This window comes from Aspergillus puulaauensis, chromosome 5, assembly GCF_016861865.1.
Source record: "Aspergillus puulaauensis MK2 DNA, chromosome 5, nearly complete sequence".
Lineage (NCBI taxonomy): Eukaryota > Fungi > Ascomycota > Eurotiomycetes > Eurotiales > Aspergillaceae > Aspergillus > Aspergillus puulaauensis.
Genome location: NC_054861.1, coordinates 3347591 through 3367906, shown reverse-complemented (window position 1 = coordinate 3367906; position 20316 = coordinate 3347591). Strand labels below are relative to the sequence as shown.

General features: G+C 49.3%; 7 protein-coding genes and 5 non-coding genes across 12 annotated transcripts; 6 read left to right on the top strand and 6 right to left on the bottom strand.

Annotated features, from left to right (window-relative positions):
- Nucleotides 1-748: 748 nt before the first annotated feature.
- On the top strand, nucleotides 749-1615 carry APUU_51281A (uncharacterized protein; the record flags this gene model as incomplete). The annotated part of the gene is made up of 4 exons (XM_041706371.1): nucleotides 749-935; nucleotides 999-1064; nucleotides 1140-1408; nucleotides 1466-1615. 4 exons carry the CDS (start codon nucleotides 749-751, stop codon nucleotides 1613-1615), a joined length of 672 nt encoding a protein of 223 aa, XP_041558764.1.
- A 403-nt stretch (nucleotides 1616-2018) lies between these two features.
- Nucleotides 2019-3529, top strand: APUU_51280A (uncharacterized protein; the record flags this gene model as incomplete). The annotated part of the gene is made up of 3 exons (XM_041706370.1): nucleotides 2019-2488; nucleotides 2576-2653; nucleotides 2725-3529. The coding sequence occupies 3 exons, from the start codon at nucleotides 2019-2021 to the stop codon at nucleotides 3527-3529; spliced, it is 1353 nt and encodes a 450-aa protein (XP_041558763.1).
- A 248-nt stretch (nucleotides 3530-3777) lies between these two features.
- Nucleotides 3778-5395, bottom strand: APUU_51279S (serine incorporator domain-containing protein; the record flags this gene model as incomplete). The annotated part of the gene is made up of 4 exons (XM_041706369.1): nucleotides 3778-4494; nucleotides 4548-5136; nucleotides 5208-5287; nucleotides 5345-5395. 4 exons carry the CDS (start codon nucleotides 5393-5395, stop codon nucleotides 3778-3780), a joined length of 1437 nt encoding a protein of 478 aa, XP_041558762.1.
- A 224-nt stretch (nucleotides 5396-5619) lies between these two features.
- APUU_t50029A lies at nucleotides 5620-5691 on the top strand. The gene has a single exon. It is a non-coding gene; the product is annotated as a tRNA-Glu (tRNA).
- Nucleotides 5692-5990: 299 nt separating this feature from the next.
- On the bottom strand, nucleotides 5991-7997 carry APUU_51278S (putative MFS transporter; the record flags this gene model as incomplete). Its single annotated transcript, XM_041706368.1, has 9 exons — nucleotides 5991-6475; nucleotides 6523-6640; nucleotides 6689-6704; nucleotides 6755-7001; nucleotides 7071-7385; nucleotides 7438-7542; nucleotides 7599-7731; nucleotides 7787-7858; nucleotides 7917-7997. The coding sequence occupies 9 exons, from the start codon at nucleotides 7995-7997 to the stop codon at nucleotides 5991-5993; spliced, it is 1572 nt and encodes a 523-aa protein (XP_041558761.1).
- A 938-nt stretch (nucleotides 7998-8935) lies between these two features.
- APUU_t50028S lies at nucleotides 8936-9007 on the bottom strand. Its single transcript has one exon. It is a non-coding gene; the product is annotated as a tRNA-Glu (tRNA).
- A 1043-nt stretch (nucleotides 9008-10050) lies between these two features.
- APUU_51277A (uncharacterized protein) lies at nucleotides 10051-11069 on the top strand (the record flags this gene model as incomplete). The annotated part of the gene is made up of 2 exons (XM_041706367.1): nucleotides 10051-10307; nucleotides 10358-11069. The coding sequence occupies 2 exons, from the start codon at nucleotides 10051-10053 to the stop codon at nucleotides 11067-11069; spliced, it is 969 nt and encodes a 322-aa protein (XP_041558760.1).
- Nucleotides 11070-12158: 1089 nt separating this feature from the next.
- Nucleotides 12159-12254, top strand: APUU_t50027A. Its single transcript has one exon. It is a non-coding gene; the product is annotated as a tRNA-Asn (tRNA).
- A 1042-nt stretch (nucleotides 12255-13296) lies between these two features.
- Nucleotides 13297-14641, top strand: APUU_51276A (uncharacterized protein; the record flags this gene model as incomplete). Its single annotated transcript, XM_041706366.1, has 2 exons — nucleotides 13297-13673; nucleotides 13720-14641. 2 exons carry the CDS (start codon nucleotides 13297-13299, stop codon nucleotides 14639-14641), a joined length of 1299 nt encoding a protein of 432 aa, XP_041558759.1.
- Nucleotides 14642-16819: 2178 nt separating this feature from the next.
- APUU_t50026S lies at nucleotides 16820-16893 on the bottom strand. Its single transcript has one exon. It is a non-coding gene; the product is annotated as a tRNA-Asn (tRNA).
- Nucleotides 16894-17148: 255 nt separating this feature from the next.
- On the bottom strand, nucleotides 17149-17220 carry APUU_t50025S. The gene has a single exon. It is a non-coding gene; the product is annotated as a tRNA-Glu (tRNA).
- A 1178-nt stretch (nucleotides 17221-18398) lies between these two features.
- On the bottom strand, nucleotides 18399-19823 carry APUU_51275S (putative GATA transcription factor (AreB); the record flags this gene model as incomplete). Its single annotated transcript, XM_041706365.1, has 3 exons — nucleotides 18399-19106; nucleotides 19223-19411; nucleotides 19758-19823. 3 exons carry the CDS (start codon nucleotides 19821-19823, stop codon nucleotides 18399-18401), a joined length of 963 nt encoding a protein of 320 aa, XP_041558758.1.
- Between the last annotated feature and the right edge of the window lie 493 nt (nucleotides 19824-20316).

Genomic DNA, 20316 nt, shown 5'->3' with positions numbered 1-20316 from the left:
TTGTTTGTCTGGGGCGTCATTTAGCCGGCGTTTTGTTTTGTTTTTTTTTGTTTTTTTGTTTTTTTTTTTTTCGTTTGCATCTTGGTGCCGAATATCTATGCGATGTCCTTGTATTTTGCATGGTCGGGCGATCTACTTACTCGTGGCGACCTGTCGATCTTCTAATGACAAGAATCTGTATTGGCCTGTATATAAGAGTAGCGATAGCATGATCAATCGTGGAGCAGACCCACGGTTCCTAGACTTCCATTGTGGCCAGACTCGCGAATAGAGCATATTACCCAAACAGGCAGACGATGGCATGAAACATAGTAATCAACATGGCACCCTTTATGCACTACGACTCCGAGGCCGAGGAATCCTCTTCCTCCACCGCAACACTGGCTTCACCAGATCCCAATCCCAATCCAAGGCGCAGCGTCCTTGCCAAATACCTCAGGTCTGAGAAACAAACTCACAGATACATTTGTCACAACGCTTTGGTCGTTCACAACCCCTGAGAAGAATCAAGAAATCTTCATCAAGGATGGGAAAGCTGATGTGTTGGATTTCAAGAGGCCGTTATTTGCTAAGCCGCCTGTGCCTGTGACAACGTAAAGGGGCGTCGTTGACATATTGAGTGATCAGAAAAACTTCCATATACCTTGTAAGTTCTTGCCTTCTACTCTCTATGCTGCTCTGTATTCGCCGGCACTGGTGCTTATTCTTGAATTACCAGGGCGCGAACATACCTTCCAGATTATCAAACATGACTACATTCTCAGTGGGGATTCCCCGGCAAAAGCTAAACAGCGCACATTCGTTGCAGAACCGCTGTACAGACCGTCCGGTACACTGGATCAAGTGCGGCAGTTATACGAGTCCATTACAACGGATCTCATCAAACGAAATAGCAAAAGTTTTGGAGGCTCGTACCATGTTGATGCCGTACGAGAGTAAGTCCGGCAATGAATCCCCTTTCAAAGAAATAGAAAAGCCGGTAAATCTAACACATCCAGCGTCGGAAACGTCGCACACCTACTTCTGCTCCGAGTTCTTTGATACGCCCATTAAAGGCATAAACCGTGCGCCAGCCGACGCATACACAGTTAATGAGCTATCGGATGTGCTCTTTTAACTATTTGGATACATCTTCCTAGACGTCGACCCGCCACAGCCGGACAGGAACCGTGTCGTCGTAAGCAAGGAGACCGGTCGAATGGGCGAAGTCATGACGAAGGTCGTCTCAGGGCCATCGGGGTACCTGTTCAGCCACCTATCACGGCTCTTCGACCGTAATAAGTCGACATTGACTGGGTTTGGACCTGAGCTGGTAAAGAGGTTGCGCGAGGGAAGAAAGAGTGTTGAAGAGGCTGTTTGGACGATTATCCCCACCGCTGCAGCAGCTTGTGCTACTCAAGCTCAGGGTGTATGTTCTTGTTACTCTTCTAAACGGGGTGGTGATGTACTGGCAATACGACAGTAGGCGCAATTACTCGATCTCTACCTCTCAGGCAAATACGCTGCTCACTGGCCGGCGATCCGGAGCCTGGCACAATCGAAAGACCCTGGATCGTTTGAGAAGCTCAAGAAATACGCTCTTGAGGGGTACGTTCACCCACTAACCTTGATGTAAACTTATTTATCTACGTTGCGGATTCCGCCTCTCCACCACGGCCGGTGCTTGTGCGCTGCGTGTTCTAGGTAGATTAAGGAATGTCCGGCGCACTCTGCCTCCAGGGGAGATGAAGAGTAAGATGGTGTGTATTTGAGTGGACGTCTTTCCTTGTAGTAAGTGCTCTTTTCTTACTTTCGATGTGAGTATTGTGAGAGACGTAGATAAAAAGTGGTGCATTGGATCAGCTAATTAGGGCAAACTCTTGAAACCATCCGATGGTCATGCCACGACGTTCCAGATATTCTGGAGAGGAAAAAAAGCATAATTCATGGCACAACCACATTCAGCCACAGGACTGGTGGTATAAATACCCTTCCCTCTGTAGGCCACGGTACTGATAGTGAGTGAGTGGTAAATCAAAATGGCGTCCTACAACCCCAACCCCCCAGTCCACGGCAACCCCTTCATCGACATCCCCTCCGACACAGACAGCAATCCCTTCCGCTGGGTCAATGAAGACATCCTCTCTGTCTTCCGGCTATCCCGGCTGCTCCCCCTGATTTTTCTCCCATTACGCTCCTTCAAATCCGGCTCTGCCGACGAACTCTACCCCTCCCTCCGCAATCTCCGAGACCTGACTCTGCACAGTATTCTAGTCATCAGCCAGATCTTCTTCCTCATATCCCTCCCATTCACATTCGCCACTCTCTGGGCCGTCCCATTTATAGTGCATGCAGTGTTCTATGCGGTCTTTGCCCTCTTCACCGCGGCTCTGGTGAGGCTGTTGAATGGGCCACCAAGCGGACGCTCCCTTATCGGGGTCCCAACATCGAGACAGCCTGTCAATGATGAGAGAGAGCTGTGGTTCTTTATTAACGGGATTGCGACGGGGTATGTATGGTCTTCAATCCTCTTGTTTGCTCGGTATCCAAACAGATATCCAATCTATCTAGAATGCTAACAGCACCTGCGCACCAGCACTCACTGGCATCAATCAAACCTCAACATCTTAGCAGAAACATTCGGGAGACAGATCGTCGGCATCCATAACCCAACGTTCGTCTCCCTCCCCATATCATATCATACATACCTAGGTAACAGTCAAGCGAAACTAACTGCGTAAACAGTAAAGGCCTCATCCTCGACATAATAGAATGCCTGATCCAGCGCGACCTCGACTACAAAACCGCTGATATCCGCCAAGGCCGCGCCCAGCTGCGCGCCGCGCTGGCAGCCCCGTCAACCCAGAAAGTCGTGCTGATCGCACACTCGCAGGGGGGCATAATCGCGGCCTCGATCCTGGATTGGCTGTACGGCGAGCTGGGCCATAGAGAGTTGCGCAAGTTGGAGGTTTATACGTTTGCGAGTGCGGGGAGGGCGTTGCGGAATCCGCCATTGAGGGATTTGGGGGATTTTGGTGGTAATACTGGTGGTGGTGGTGGGCACCATGAACATGAACATGAGGATGAGACTGAGAATGAGAATGAGCATGAGCATGGGCTTGAACACGACAATCCCGGACTAGGGGAAATGGCAATGCCAGGACACAGGCGTGGTGAAGGCCCAGGCCGCGTTGACCGGGTTCTTCGATACGTGGAGCATTATGCGAACACCAAAGACTTTGTGTCGAATATCGGGGTGTTGAGGTTCACGAGTCCCGCGGCGGCGTACTTGAACGGGAGTTTGTTCTCGGGGTCTGTGTTTGTGCGGGAGGGGTCGGGACACTTGCTCAATATGCATTATCTGAATACAATGTTTGGGGAGGAGAGCGGGTTTATGGATCGCATGGTTGATTTGCCCGTGAAGGGGCTGGATGGGGTGGAGAGGATCATGCAGCGGCCGTTGGGGGATTTGTCGAGGTTGTGGAAGTATCGGGATGGGGATAGTCCTGATGAGGACGAGATTGCGATGGAATTTAAGGATGCTGAGTAAGAATCTTGGTTCAGAAACAGTGGTTTGAGGTCAAAAAAAAGCTGTCTTTGATAAATATCGTGTTTGGACTACCAAAAATTGCAATCAAATCCAATTCATGATTCACAAACGCTGCGAGCTAAATATACAACTGACAGTCTCTCCACCCAAACGAGCGGATCTTAACGCATAAGGATATCAAAACATGGACAGTGGGAGTAGTAAAACCAAATTGATGCAAACGCCAAAACTAAACCCCACTTAATAAATCAATGCACATCAAATCGGTCTGGAAGAAGGATCGGGGCAACCAGAGTCCACAGATAAATAGCATAGCACACCCAGGCGCTGATGATCTTCACCCAGCTGGCCCAGTAGGTCCGGCCCACTGGCGCAAAGTCGTCAACGGACTCGGGGTCCAGGTTCTGTGTCAAAAGGGTGGCTACCCAGGTGGTGGCCAGGAAGAAGATGATGTGGAAGAGAGAGTAGTTGTACTGCGTCGTACCCTTCTCATCATCCTTTACATCATAATCGTCATCCTCGTCATCACTATCGTCCAGAGCGCTGGCTGGGAGACTGCCACTGGCGACAGCTGCGCGGAGGGCCTCGGCGCGCATCTCGCGGCGAGTCGATGGCTGCTGGGTGACAAGACCATGCTCGTTGTCATCGGTTCCCAGCTCAGAGTAGTTGTGGCCGCCCTTGGATCCCAGAGCAAAGCCTTGTGTCGCAGCTCGGGTCGTGGTGTATGCAATGGTGGCCATAGTGACAATCGCACCAACAACAATGGTGGCAGTCCGAGCGCCACGAGCACGGATCAGCGGGTTGCATTGGCGGTCATCAGGTTCCATCGAGACAGCGGACAAGGTTAGGTATGTGCAATACGCCGCCACCATGGCGGCCTGCGCCAGTCCAGCACGAGGATTGTGTTCCTGGACTGCAGGCTGGACTGAGATGAACGAAATGATAAGGAAAACAATCAAGTTGATCTGCTCCTGTCAGCACACCCAATTTCGAGAATGAGAAGAGAAGATAAACATACCGAAATCGCAGCCTGGTTCATAGCGCATCCGCTCTTCGCAAAGAAGACATACATCAAGATCGTCATCACGATAGAAGCGATGAACATTCCCAGTGTAGACCCGATAAGCAGCCCACGCCACATGCGCGAGTCTTTCTCTTCAATCTTCTGCAAGCAGAGCTCCGCCCAAGAGTGCGCCAGGTCGACAAGCAGGATGAGGCCGAGGAGAAGGAAGAGCATGGCGCATAGGTAGGCAATGTAGTGGCCATAGACGAAGAAAAACGACTCCGGGATGAAGAACGACATCACAACGAACAAAAGCCACAGCACAATCTTGGGGCCCCAGAAGCCATTCTGCAGAACTGCACGACCATCTTTCGACGACCTCACACCCAGCAAGAACACCGCTAGGACTAAGTGGAACAGCCCAAGACCGAAGTTGATGCGATGCACCGCGACCCAACCATAACACTCTTTCCCGTCACACTTAATTTCCATATAATCCAAAGTAAGGTTTTGTAGCTTTTTGAGCGCCCATGGCGTAAGCATAATCCAGGAAACGATCGAGTTGATTAAGAGGATAAAGGCGTAGGCGATTCTCGTGGCCATGCTAGATTAACGAGCAGTCAGCATGCTACTCCTCATCCTTGACAGCAGCGTTCATGGTTGCCTCTATCTTACCTGTTGTTGAACTTTCCACACGCGCTACAAACAGCTGAACATGTCGCAGCTCCGCAGCAGGAACCGACCGCCGTGAGTACCTAGAAACCCAGTCAGCGCCTAGAGATAGCGGACAAGGCCAGCTTGGGAAAGCATACGGTGCCGGCACTTGGAAGCGCCAAAAGAGGCAGGGATAGAAGAGCCCCCATTTCGATATCGCAGTTATTCCCAGTTAGAGCAGTGTGTTTGGTGACCGAAGTCGCTTTGGAGGAGTTGGATGTAACCTGGAGTCGGTGATGCAACCGGCATGTTGATCCGCCTTCGTCAGGTGCCCGGTTATGTAAGCTTTGGGTCACGTGGTGTATAAAGATCCACACCAACTCCACAATGCTCGGCTGCCCTATATAGCTTTTTTTGGCCTCACAATCCACAATCCGATGTGGTGTAATGGTTAACATCGCCGTCTCTCACACGGCAGCTCGGGGTTCGATTCCCCGCATCGGAATTACTTTTTGTTGAGGAAAGTGTAGTGCAAGTCCAATGTGATGGCTTCCAACAAGGTATATACAGTGTAAAGCAGATGTCTAAGAAAAGAAAAAGGCTACAAGAAATGCCAATTAGATGTCAAGTAGAGCAGGAAATGCATGGTCTCATCTCCAGCGAGGCCAATTCAAAACCATAATAAGTCCGATACAAGACGCCACGAAGGAAAAACGTGAAAGTCTTCTCGCAATATATCCTTCGTTCAACCATGTTCAACCATGCCGTCCATGTATCAAATAACCATATTCAAAGTCCAGGTGATCAGGCGAGTCTATCATGTTCAATTTTTGCATTGACCTGTCCACGCTTCCCATCGCGCCAAATGCTCCACACACAAACGACGATACCAGCAACCCCAGAGAAAAAGGTCATGTAGTACGCGGTCTGGTAGCAGGAGAGCCCGTCGGGGCAATCCCGGTCTCCATCCTTGTCGACAATGGAGTGAAGATCGTAAATGACTCCGTAAAGCAGGTTGAAAATATTACCGCTAAATACCGGCGCGAGAGTCATCATACCGAAGTTCTGAGAAAGACCATTAATACCGAAAGTGTGAGCGGTCAACGAAGGGAAAACGCCGAAAAGGAAGCCGTAGGCGATTCCAGTGAAAGCCGAGACAATGGCCAGCTGGTTTGGGTTCACAATCGAGGCGCCCGCAAGCTGTGTGAGCGTAAAAACCACCGACGACAGGAGCAAGCACCAAAATCGGGACATGTTAAATTTCTTGACAAGAATATCAGATCCAATACCTGACAGGTGTCAGCGCAAGCCGAGGTAAGTTCGCAGATATACAAACCACTGGAGAGACGGCCAGCAAAATTTCCGAATGACAGAATGGATACGTGCATGACCTGTCGTTGCTGTATGAATTTTGACGACGCGCTGTCATCGTAGTGTTGCCAGAGAGATTTGACCTATTAAACAGTCAACATACATCAAGTACAGAGAAAAGTGCTTCTTACACTATTTCCAATATTGCTGAAAAGGCATTAGTCAAGTAACGGAAGAAAGGTAAAGGTGGGACATACTTTATGGTCATCAGGCCAATACCAGAAAGGAGCGCCATTGTCAGGAAGAGTTGCCAGAACTCGACCTTATTGAGCATTGCCAAACCTCTAATGTCTCGCTGATGTGAGTCGGGAGCAACATCAGACAGGCCATCATCATCCTCCTCCGGGTCACGCTCATGGAAATAATCCTGGGACGTTCTCGACGGGGTTTTCGAAACCAGGGACGAAAGTTCGTCGATATCTGCACCGTTCCCATGGGCTTGGGCTTTTGAGGCAGTTGAGTGTGATCTGGATTGGACGGCTGATTGGGAGAAAATAGTGGTGGAATGCATACCTGCGTCACTAGAGTCTCCAATATTGGAGTGTAGTTCGGTAGATTTGGGCCTCCGCAACGGCCTAGATTCCACGGAGCGGCGTGCTGACACTGGGGCGTATGGCCCAGTAGCGGGGGCCGGCGCCAAAAGTCGCATAAAAGGAAAAGAGACAAGGTTCATGACAGAAGTCCCAAGAGACAGCAGGAGAAGAAATCGGCCAGCATCGCCATTGAACAGAATAGCCGACAAAGTCGACCAGAAGAAAGCGCTCAGACCAAATGCGGCAAGGGGGAACGCCGTAGCCGTTCCGCGGTGTTCGGGAAAGTTTGTTGCAGCTAGATTCAATGATTTAGACAAGCCCAAAGGATCAAGACTTTAGATGCGCACCAGTCTTGATTGAAGCGCCAAAGGCAGAGCAGCTCCCGAAACCAGTCAGGAACGAGAAGAAGGCCTGGAAGAAAACACCCATCGATCCTTGGCCACCCTTATAAGCTATTGTACGTCAGCGACATCCTTATCCGCAAGGTATAGGCATAACGCAGTCGTACCGAGATGCAGCGGGAAGTAGCCCACACCGAGAGAGACAGCTCCGATTAGAGTAGTAAGTCGCGGGCCCCGGTTGTCCGTCAAAAGACCCATTGGAATACCGCAGGCATACATTCCCAAATTTGCTGCTGCTCCCTAGACAACGACATGAATATAAGTGGTCCATCAAAAGGCGACGTCATCGGCTTACTATGAGGTTGGCTTGGGTGGATGAAAGTTTCATCTTCTCTGCGTACTGAGGCGACCAGGCCGAGTATGCATACTGTTTCACAGTTCAGTAACCTTCCACTAAGGATGATCTCCCTTCAGTAAAACCATACATTCGTTCCACAAGCAAGAGCCACCATTGTCGCGGCGACAATGGAGACAAACCGCTTTGCTTTCAGCCCCGTATCCGCCATATCGTCTGTCGGGTACGGTTACGCTAAAGAGTGTATATCGTCTAGTATATCATATAGATGCGAAATCGAGATGGGCGAGGATGGGGTTCCCCGCAAGGTCGGCTAGCAACAGCACGGAGTCGGTGGTCGCGTGGGGGATGGTAATGGGTATAGCCGCTATCGGGAGGAGCGCAAGCACGCAATCATCGATTAATGAGGTTGTGAAGGACAAGGTCAGACATAGGAAACAGCATGTAAAGATTGACTGAAGATGGTAATGTAAATACGTAGTAATACTCACATCGAGGGAATCGGAGAGTAGATAGTGGAGAGAAGGGAGCGACAGACAGCGACGAGGAAGCCGGAGGACAAAGTGGCCGCAGATAAGTTGGAACTTGGAGGGCCCGCCTTATCGGGCCAGCAGGGCCAGCACTGACACGCCAAGAACGCTTCCGGCTATCGGCTCCAAGTCCAAGCCCCAACTCTTCTCCCGTAGGGCGGCCCCAACCGCAACACGAGCTGGAGCACGCCTGGTGATGGTCCAGTCACGCAAGCATCTCACCTGCTCTGAGAGAAAAGTTATTATTCATCCTGGGCCTTTGAACGCACAATCAAATGGTCTCCATTCAAGTATCTCCCCGTAGTCTATCCGCAGCCCAAAAGATATGCACGTCAATGTTGTATGACAGACAACAGACAGACAATATGACAGATAGCTAGTTGTTTTTGCTTATAATAATAAACAAAAACTTGGCATCGCCGTCGACACCGTACAGTGTGCTATCGAAATGTAAGCAGGTTCTTCATATAGTGCGTCTCCCGTAGGGCTCGCAAATGTTGACGTCACTGCTACGACATAAAACTCAATCCTCCCGTAGGCGACCGACCAACTTCGGCTTCGTATAGAGAGGAGCTATATCATTGAAGGCAAAAATGAACCAAAAACAAAAGATTTCTCTTTCCGATGCGGGGAATCGAACCCCGAGCTGCCGTGTGAGAGACGGCGATGTTAACCATTACACCACATCGGATGGTTGGTGAAAAGTTTTCAACTATTTGACTACATAAGCCGGTAACTATCATCGGTGCTGAATAGCAGAATGAGCCACCTCCAAATAAGGTTCTGACCCCCTGACTAGAGGATGAGTATGTAGTCACTCCTATGTACTATGCTTCAGCGTGCAGACTACTACTATTGTCTCAGCAACACGATGTTAACCGAACATCCATACCTGAGCCCATGTCATCCTTACAGGCTCGGAGCGATAACATATCGACCATGGTTCCAGGACTCATCAGCATGCAGGGTCTGTGTTTTCAATTCTATTATTGTCACTGGCAAGTTGTCATTATTGGCAACGTTTACACTTTTGAAGTTGTGGGTTTTTAGTTTTACCCACTGAAAGTGGCTCGGAGTCGCCATACCTGTGCGGCTGTGCCATGGTCCACGGTCCATGGTGCAATTGCATGAATCTTCAACTTGCCCTTTAGGAGACTGGGTCAGTGAATATTAATTGAAGACCTTGCTGCGAGGCTGAGCCTTGTGAAGTGGACACTGGCTTACGGTCAGGCAGATTGTTAGCGCGGTTCGAGCAGAGGAAAAGCGGCCCAGCCAGGGCTCCGGCGAGCTGGGTCGGCCTTACAGCGCTTTTGTGTCCACTATTTGGCTGAATCGGCCTCTGATATGTCCAAGCTCTCATTTCAACAGGTGCATTTGGAGAGCCAAAGGCCGAGTGATCAACATGAGACCCATGGTGAATCCACCGTTGAACTACACCGTCCATAAGCCAAGCCCCCCTGAAATCACACGTTCCTGGCAGTTTTTCAGCGTCTGGCGGCTTTGATTGGTAACCCGGCCAAATGTGTTACAGCATAACCCAAGGTCGTCTAAGCCTCTTGCCAATGCCCGTTTAACTAGAATGATTATGGAGACTGCTGCGATAATCTGTTGTTGGGGGCCAGACTGTACCACAAATACCCGAGCTGGTAGATATAAACCATCCCTCGCCCTTCTCAAAGCCGATTCCTTTTATCTTTGTTTTCAATCATACAATATAATCACACATAATCTATAATGGCTTTTCGATCACACCTCCTTGCGCTGCTTGCAGCAGCTTTCCTGTGTCTGGGGTTGTGCGCTGCAAGTAGTGTCCCTACGCAGGGGGGCATACGCTCGGCCATATCACCTCCCTCTCTCGACGAAGCGCTTGAAACAGTACAGCTCTGGAAGCGTCGATCACACTCTTCCCCCAGTCGATGCGCCTCTCGAAAATCCAAGACCATCCACAACGAGAACGGCTATGGCGGCTACTACGCTTACGAGCAGGGCAGGTTCGTCATCCCCTCCCTCATCCTCTCGCATCCATACTGACAGCCTCCAGTAAAAAGAGCACCATAGGTGGCACCACCCCCGACGGCTCCGGCACAGCCCCCCGCTTCGACAACAGCACCGGCGCCTTCGTCACTCTCGCCGATGACGCCGCCGCCAACAACGTCGCGAACGACAAGCAGAAGTACCTCAGCTACCTCGGCGGCGCCGCCGTGCCCTTCAAGTCCGGCAACAAATCACCCAACGGCGTCACAGCCAAAAAGCTCGACAACCTCGGCTTCAACACCGTCGACGAGAATAACGTCAAGAACGGCGACTGCGCTGTCCCCAGCACCGCATACGGATACCAGTACGAATCCAAGTACAAGCTTTCCACCGGCAACGTTGCAGTCTACTGTCTTTGCGAGCCGTCCGGCCTGTGCGGCTGCGACGACCACCACTCCAACTCCAGCTTTGTCCCCGCCATGCTCTCGGACATTGGGATGGGCACTGAGGCGCAGAACATCTCCAAGGCTTGCACCATCTCGCTTGATGGCGCGACTACTATCCTTGTTGATGGCGGGTTGTCGAATGGTTCAACCAAGGCTGACCCTGCTGCCCCCGCTGTCCGCACTCGCAAGAACACGTGCGCTGGCCGTGCTTTGACTGGCGGGACTGACGGTTCTGACAGTACTGACGATACTGGCGCTGCGGCATCTTTAGCTGTGAATGGCTGGCTTGTTGGGACTGTTGCTCTTGGGATGGCTTCGCTTATCTGGTTATAAGCTAGTCGAGTTATAATGGTTATATAGTACGCATAATTGTATAATGAATAGAATTTCTTCACATTAGACATCAAATCAGGGTACGTAGTGCTATAGATTGTCCAGGATACAAGCGATCTCTAAATACAGATGGGAGAGGATATACAACAAAATAAAGGTCTTGTATTATACAAACAATCTAATACAATACGCCGCCCTAACATGCGCACTTTCAAACACACCCTGATATAGTCGAATATTATAATACCACTAATCCAGGACACAAACATAACCGGAAATGTAGCGGCCCAAATAAGCGTTGAAATCACCAGCGTGATGGTCGCGCGCTGGCTCGGCCGCAGGTCTGTTTCCGAGGCGGGCTTTGACTCTTGGGCTCCCGAAGAATATGAGAATGGATTAGAGAGCGGTCTATAACGATCAATCGTTAGCAAGCCTATATTGTGCGGTTGTTGGGGTAGAATGCGTACAGCGGCGACGTTATAGGGAGCTGCAAAGCGCAACGGGCTAGGGCTGGCTTTTGCAACGACTGCAGCGGCCAGGCCCTGGATAAGGATGCCAGAGAGCCATGCGCTGAATCCGAGTGCAAAGCGTCTTTCATGATAGCGCGACGGGATTTACTGGCTTGTTAGAGGTTACAGTTATTGGTGCCGTTTTGACTGCTCTGCGTAGTATAGATTAGAGGGTAATGTGGCCATGGTCGAGATTATATCATATTTTATACCAGTTAGTAAGGTTTTTTTGGGTTTCGTGAACAGTCAAGTTATGTTTTTGTATTCAAGGACCCAGGACACAAATTAGGGTGTTTGTTGGGTCTGTTGCCAGAATATATTTAAACTGCTCCAACCAAATTCCATTCGCTCGACTACCCTTGGTTTTTATTTTGTATTATCTGTGTGATTACTCATACTTAAGGCAGATGATAGTTTTGGTTGGTAATTGTGAGCGGATTGAGCTACGCACTCAGGGCGGTTGAGTGTCTATTCCAGCCGTTGTATATGGAGTACTTCTAGCCTCTATAGCGAGAGCGACCTACCCATTATTTTACATTAACTATTATATAGAAAGAAAGCGCTCGCTGTTTAACAATTCGTCTTCGTGGCGCAACTGGTTAGCGCGTCTGACTGTTATGTCAAGTAAAGCTTGGCAGTTATCAGGAGGTTGTCAGTTCGAGCCTGACCGAGGACGCAATTTCTTTTTTACTCTTTTTACTTTATAACTATTCTTATAGTGTTGGATTACTACAGTATAATTTAAATCAAGGATGTAGTAATAACCTTAAAATGTTAAACCTTAACCCCAGGGCACGTGGCTGTTGTGACGAAAGGCAACACCGGACATGGCCGTACCTTCCCTTTCCTCGCCGACCTGGAAGACAGAGTCGACTGTAGGTAGAGAAATATCCAACGAACCCTACTCCAAACCAACCAATACTTACAATTAAACCCCATGATCCTGATGATCCTACTGGTACTGATCATAATAAGAACTAACACCAGGGAAAAGAGGGGGGCTGGGAGAAAGAGTCGACCGTAACAGGGCATGTCAGGGCTAAACGCGCGCATTCCGCATTTGACGAGTCGTAGCACCTGATTTCGCACCTGCTTGTGTTATCTGCCGTTTCGTCCATGGACGTGTTACCCCCAGCCATCCTTCTTACACCGTCGTTCTCAAGAGAAAACCAACAAGGGACCATGGCCCTTTCTGACAAGGCGCTCGACCACTACACCAAAAACCATATATGGACACTTGACGTCCCACTGATTCAAATAACATCATCGCCTTCGACAATCTCCAACTTGCCCACTATGGGGAAAGCCCGGACCACCCGTTTACATGCCAGAACGTTTAGTTTTGAAGGGTAAGTTGCTGGTCGATTCGTTCATGGATAATACTAACTTCTTTCTTAGAATAAAGGCACCTTTTTCCTTCAATTCAACCCAGAAAGCTGCTGGGAGTTGGCCCGGGAACAATTACCAGCAGGCATGGCAAAAGCCTATATCATCGAGCAATTGTTTCGAGAGTATAGGATATACTCCGATTTCTCTGTTGGCGGTCGTTGGAAAGAGGAGCACCAATTTTAAATCGATGCCGCCTTTACCTGGTGCCTCCCTTACCTGACAGGTCACCCGAAGGCTAGATATTGCATTGCCAACGACTTCGGTTTATATTTGGCCTCGACAATCACATTGATCTTGTTGGGGATGACGCAAGCACAGATTCGGAATCGATGGTAGCAGAGGAAATTGAAGAAACAATCGATGAAGTTGACACCTCCGGCGACAACAAAAAGATGCAACCAGATGGGTTAGAGCGCTTGGAGTTTGAACAACGCATTAAGAGAGACTGCACTCGCCAGCAGTTCTTGAAGGAATCGACCGGTGATAGCCTACCCAGAGGTCACCAGCAAAACCTCGCCATTACCCCAGTAAACCACCTGGAGATTCTTGGGCATATCATCAAAACAGCCGCCAAAGAAATTAAGAACTTCGCCGAACTCAATGAAGAGTTGGGAGTTGAACAGATAAAGGAGATCTTACAAGAAGGTCTGAACCCAGCTATCCCGTCTATATCTATATGCCAGGGTGGGCTGTTCGGTTCAGAATCGTAAGTTATTGGTTGATTCATCTATGGATAATGCTAAGCTTTTTAGAATCAAAGAGCTGGGCCAACATGCCGAGAGCCCTGTGCATTCAACAAAGGCAAGTGTATACCTGCATATCCTCTCACCAAAATCCTGCCCGGGCAGGTTCTGCCTGTATATTGGACAGAGTGCCTGCCTTAAGCAGCGCATTAACGATGGCATTCGTGGCCGGCTTACCAAGGAGAGCCTGTCTCTCCATTACTCTGTGTGGAACTCCGAAGAGATGGAGTCAACGTGGGTGGGCCTGTATACCCACCAAGGCCACCCAGACTTGCTCCCCAGGCAGGACCGGCTGCTTTTGAATATGGCAGAGATGTGGCCATGCTGCGTTTTCCAGACCTTAACCGCTCACCACCTGGATCAATACCTCCCCAATCATTATGAGGAGCCCTGGGCCGGCTATCACCTTAATGTAGCCCTACCCCTCCTGCAACCCTTCTCGGTAAAAGAGAAGGCAGAAGCCACCGTTTTAAGAAATCGGGAGTCTTTTGGGAAATACATCGCCGCCAGTCCCGATGACCGGGAATGGGCAACAGGCCTAAGGGCAGCATTCCATGCCCTTAGGGACGCCCCGGACCCGGTCATTTGGGGGTATCACAAGGAAAGGCTAGGGGAGAGTTTGAAAGCAGCCCACAATGCCATCCAACAAAGAATAATCACCAGCATGCGGGAGTACCTCTCTGGAAAAGAGGAGAGGGTCAATGTCGATGTCTTCACGCGGAGGGAGTATAGCTGGGAGAGGACCTGGTCTTCATGCGGCGGGACCCAAATTGCAATATCAGTAGATTTTGGTCTAAATCTACACCAAGGCGATTCGTTGTTCGTACAATTACACCTAGCAGAGGCCATCCACCCATATAAGTACACCACCATGGCCGGGCCTAATGACCCCGCCCGCAGACTCGCAATATCAATAAGCCGCCGGGACTAGACGTGGATTCAGCTTAAATCGTCTGGGCCCAAGGCTGTGAAGCGGATGAATACCAGATATGTGGGAAAGGCATACTACGCATCAAACTGCACATAGGCCTCCGGCCCTATAAGTACATCTGCATGTATCTAGCCTGAGCTGAACATGTGAAAGCAGAGCATGTGATTTATTATCCGGATCAATAGGATACTGTTGGACGACAGCCATGCATGATTTTTTTTTTTTTTTTTTTTTTTTTGGTGTAGTGGTCTAGTAATCTATTCGGTTTCTACTTTAAGCTTTCGTCAGCAATTACGGAGTAGGGGACTATAGACCTTTATTTATACCAAACCACTGGCCCTTGAACTTTCGGCCATGGACAACTTCATCTTTTATTGCGTTATTTGCTTTCTGTTACTGACAAAGATATCTACTCCTATCTCTTTTTCATGGGCGCGGTCGAGAGACTATGTGAATCCGTGGTCAGCCTGCAGCGGTATATACCATTAAATAGAAATACTTGTAGTGATATAGGAACAGCACAAACATTACTATTAACTAAATAATAAAGTAAACCTAATATATGTAACTATTCTCCTATCTTGATTATCTCTCCTCCGTCCATGCCCGACTCTCTAAATCACCCACGCACAGGGCTTATCCTACAAGTCCATCCAAGAATGCTCGCCACCGAGCCTTCCCTCAGATTCCTGGGTCAATGGGAATACCTAACTCTGGTACGCTAGAAATTTCGATCGAGTCAATCAACCATCATGGGTGTACCACCACAGCCGCGTATTTAGGGCGTCAGAATGTTTCATGTTTTCGTTAGAGTGGCGTTCCCTCTTATCCAAGGATTTCGAGGGAGCGTAAGCAGTAGACGGGCCGTCTTCTACTGTGAGTGGTTTATGTTTTACAACTGGCCGCAGCTGAGCTAGGTATTTCCGGCCTCCAACCTGGAATCGTACGATGATTCTCGAGAAATTGGACCTGCTTGGCCCGATAGTATTGGAACGGACTAGGTATGGTGTACGTGTACTCAGCTCTTCTATCATAGTTCCAGCAGTTCAGTGTTAAGAAAAGACGGAAATACGGGCAAGTCAGGTAATTGGCTCATCATCTAGCAACGTGATACGATAAGGCTCGGGGGATACAGCGTTGAATCGTAAAGCAGTAATCAGCTGTAGAGATGGATGTCTTGTCGCGGAACTAATCAGTGCCCAACACATCTAGTTCTAAATAGGGTTGGTATGTAGGGTATTAACTAATCTTCAACCACGAAGCTCGGCTGTAATAAGATCTTTGTAGGTCCGAAGATGTAGAGGATGTAGAAAGAAAAAATAATATAGAGCCACTGGTTACCTATTGATCACGTTGGTATCTTAGTTTTTCGAGGCTGTGGCATGTCCTGATAATTTGAGGGTAGAAAAGGAAAAGAATTTAGAATCGTTTCTTTATTGAATATCGATATAATGAAGACCTCTGGTAATATATACTGGTTGGTAACAAACAGGTGGTTGTTGGAGCGGGACAGAGAAGCTCCTTCTACAACAGTACGTACTATTTCTACTACTATAGATGTTCTTGTTAATACCGTAATCTGATCCTGTAATAATATATGTGCTGGCATGCTACCTAGGAACTCATTCACATGTGGTCAGTTTTAGTTTAGTTTACTATCTCGGTAGACTTTTACCTGCATCTAAAGTAGACTGGCCTAGCCGGACGGGATAGCACCGGCGAGTTTCGTATATAGCTGACGACATCTGGGCCTAAGGCCATCAAAAGAATGAACACCCTTGTCGATACTTTAGAGGGGTACACGTGCCCGGAAAGACAAGAGATAGCCCTTCCAGAGCGCTGGTGGGGTTACTGGAGGGCGGAGGGCAGTACAAAGATACAGCAGCATTGCACTTGAATATTATTAGCAAAGAGCATGAGAACGGTTGACTGTTTATTACAAAGTAAGAGGTTATGTATGGGTTTGGATGTTGAGATGGAATCACCAGCACTTGAAGTTTCTGCTGTGGACCATTTGTTTAAAGGGAAGGTACGACCATGTCCGGTGTTGCCTTTCACCACGACAACCACGTGTCTGGGGTTAAGGTTTAGCTTTAAGGTTATTACTACATCCTTGATTCAAATTAACTATACTGTAGTAATCCAACACTATAAGAATAGTTATAAAAAAAAGCTCTACGTCCTCGGTCAGGCTCGAACTGACAACCTCCTGATTAACAGTCAGACGCGCTAACCAGTTGCGCCACGAAGACGGATTGCTGATTGTGGCGCAGCTTTTAGTGCCAGTCATTGTCTGGCATTGGATATCAGCTAAAATTTTTCCTCCGTCATGCATGCCAGAGGGCCTCTAGACCTCTAGGGACATATTTGCAACACGGCTCGCCAGCTTGCTCTTCGGTTTGAACCACGCACCACAATATTGCCGGGAAAAGCGCGGCCGTGGTTTTAAAATGTAATATGAGCGTCCTCCTGCTGTAGAATTAGCAAAAAATGGTTCAAAAAGTCATTTCCGATGCGGGGAATCGAACCCCGAGCTGCCGTGTGAGAGACGGCGATGTTAACCATTACACCACATCGGATGTTGTTGAAAAGTTGTGCACTTGTGTCAGAATGAGGCTAGACTTGGAGGTGATATCAGGATACCTAGGCTCAGCGATATATGGAGTTCCAGTTATCTATCGTTTATTGTTGATGTTTACACTGACCTATTTTGAAACTTTTCAATCATTAATGGTTCGGTAATGGTTTTTTGCTTTGTTGGAGAGGTAATCAAATTTGATATCAAAGATGCGCTTATCGCCGTCCCCTGCATTCTGTGAAAATATATATGTCAGTATGAAAACCAAAGTGTCCAATTCTCATTGCAGACCCTACACTACGGTATACAGAGATCCAATAACCCAGATTTTGAAAGTCGGTAAACCCTCAGTCGAAGCATGAAGTAACCCGAAGTTCCCGACTCCCCGGTACATCTCCTTCTGGACCTCGGCTGAGGACATCTGATAGGGGAAAGATAAGAGCAAGGCAAACAATAAGGCACCCACCAACGGGATATAATTGTGTAAAATCAATAACTAGTTAGACAGGTACTAATAAGGACACGTTCGAAGAGGAATAAAAGGATATCAGTGGAAGAGAATTGCATGCACAGCCTTGGATCTTCCCCAGTCTGCCGGTGCTCCACCACTGGCTAGGTACAGGTTATCACGATGCCAGCGCATCAGCCCCGAGCCGATAAGGAGTCTGCGGTGTAGACGGGCAGCAGCATTAAGCACCTAGCGGGGAGGCGGTGCCAGTCTGAGGATCATTTCCCAGCCAATCACCTGGTTAAGACGACGGTTGAGAAGACGCGCATAGATAGAAACAGACAATCAATTCCGGGAATTATAAACACAATCATTGAACAGAATCATTCCTCCTCTAGGTCCCCCATTTCAAAAGTTTTTTTTTTGGTCATGTCGTTGAGATAAAGGCTTTTCGGCTCTATGGCCAGGCTTTACGCCGTTATTTTCATATCAGAATTAAGAATAAGGTTGCATGATTCTATAGCAAGCAAGTCGTAGAACACAAGAATGAAAACCAAGGTTGCAACTCGGACGCAGATCGAAGCAGGTGTAGATAGAATTCGATCGGATAGATAAGCAGCCAATGTCAAGATTCGCGAAGGGTATCAAAAAACCTAACAGGACCAAGCTACTCGTGACATGTCTCGGCAGCCTGAGCATTTCAAAATGTCCCCGGATCTTGAAAGTCCGCGCTAGATGCTCTTCGGCGATTTGGCTGGCGGGTTTGAGGATTGCTCCACCACGTCGGAAAGCCTCATTCTCTTGGCCAGCGGCTCCAGAGGGTTTTCTTGGGCGAGGTTCCCTCCACCACTCTGGTCAGAAAGCTGGCGCTCCAATTCGGATATGCGTCGCTTGAGATCATCCTCCCGCCGCTGAGAATCGTCGAGGGACCGCCGTAGACGTACTTCCGAGTCGCGAAGAATCATCTCAGACCGGCGCGCAGTTGCATCGCTCTGCTCAAGCTCCGCGACGCGCCCCCTGAAGAGCCCATTGATGAGATCCAGCTCGCTAACACGAGTCTTCAAGGACGTATTCGCCGCCAACAGGTCTTCATACGTCTGCGGGGAATCGTGGTGGCGGTCCGTTGGCGCAGACGCAGATGTGGGAGAAGGCTGACGTATCTGGGCAGATGGGAGCGAACTCGGGAGCTGGCTGGCCTGGTCCATGGTCACACTATCAAACATATGTTGTGGCGCAATGTTCGAGTTGTGATGAGATTGCGCATGTTGCATGGCCGAGAGTCCGGGCGTTCCAGTTCGAGGAACTGGAGAGTTTGATCGGTCTGAGTGGCCGGGGGACATCTTGCGCGATGCGCGACGGTATCCCTGCGACCCCAAAGGAGGGGTTCCCGCCTCCGACCTCGCGGAAGACAGTCCATTCCCATCGGCTGCACTACCGGACTATTGCAGATAACTCAAGTATTAGCGACCGGTCCGAGACGTTCCAATCACCCTTGGTAAGGTTCGAGATGTCCCGAGGGTAAAAAAAAAATAAAAAAATCGCACAGGGAACTCACTTTGCGCTTCGGGCCCTGGCCAGCAGTTTTGACTCGATTGCGGCTCTTGATAACATCTGTCTTGAGGCTGATAGGGCGCGGCCTGCCATGGAGTTTTAGAAACAAGCCACAGGCGTTGCAAAGCACCGAGCCGAGTTCGTCCCTACGCCATAAGGGAGTCTTGGAAGTGCCGCAATTCTGACATATCGGCTGTAATTGGGGTCGCTTCTGATCAGCCAAGGTACTCTCCATAATATTTTAAGAGAATAGACTAGAAATGGGGAAAGGAAGGGGGAGAGACAAGATGAGGGGGCTGCGTGGGAAGATAGGCGCTGATAGTGGACGAAGGAAGATTGCAGGGTTGATAAGATTGAGAGATTATTGATGGGGTGCGATGATAAGAGCCGGGTGCGGTGCGCTGCCAAGCCCGCTGATAACAGATTGGGTGAAAAAATAAACCCGACACGAACGAAGCAAAGTAAGAGCGCAGAACGGACAACGCAGTGAAATTACGAATATAGAGGACGTATAAATGGACGAGGGAAAATATACTCACAGGATTATTTCCTTGTCCTCCAGTAGTAGCAGCGGGAGACGATGTCGCGTAGGTCATGCTAGCCATGCCTAAATGCGCATCGCTACTTGAAGTTCTATCCGACCGGTCTCGTTAGCTGGGACTTTGAATCAAGGTTGATAACAGGTAATGAGAGGAATTGAGAAGCGTGAATAGCCTCCCAGGGGCAAGACACCGGGCACTGCATGTATTCGTACCGCGGCCAGCGCTTATCGCGATGAGGATTAGACCAAGAGTCGTGTACGAACCGTAGATTGGAAGTCGGTGCAGAGGCGACCGATGCAAGAACAGACAGGCCAGGAAGCGACGGTCCAAGGGAGCTTGAGAATGCGTTGGCACTGTTTGGACCCTCCTGAGAACTTTTCTCCAGTGAACTCGACGCGAGATCGGGAAGGGTGGTGGAGTACTGCGACGATGCTGACGACACGCCCTGTGCTGTATCCGTTGCCGACTGACTCTCGACGGAGGAAGACGAAGGGTTATAGGCAAGATCGTTCGATTGGGAGTTCGAGGGCGATGGAGGGCGAAGGGCCGGGTCGAT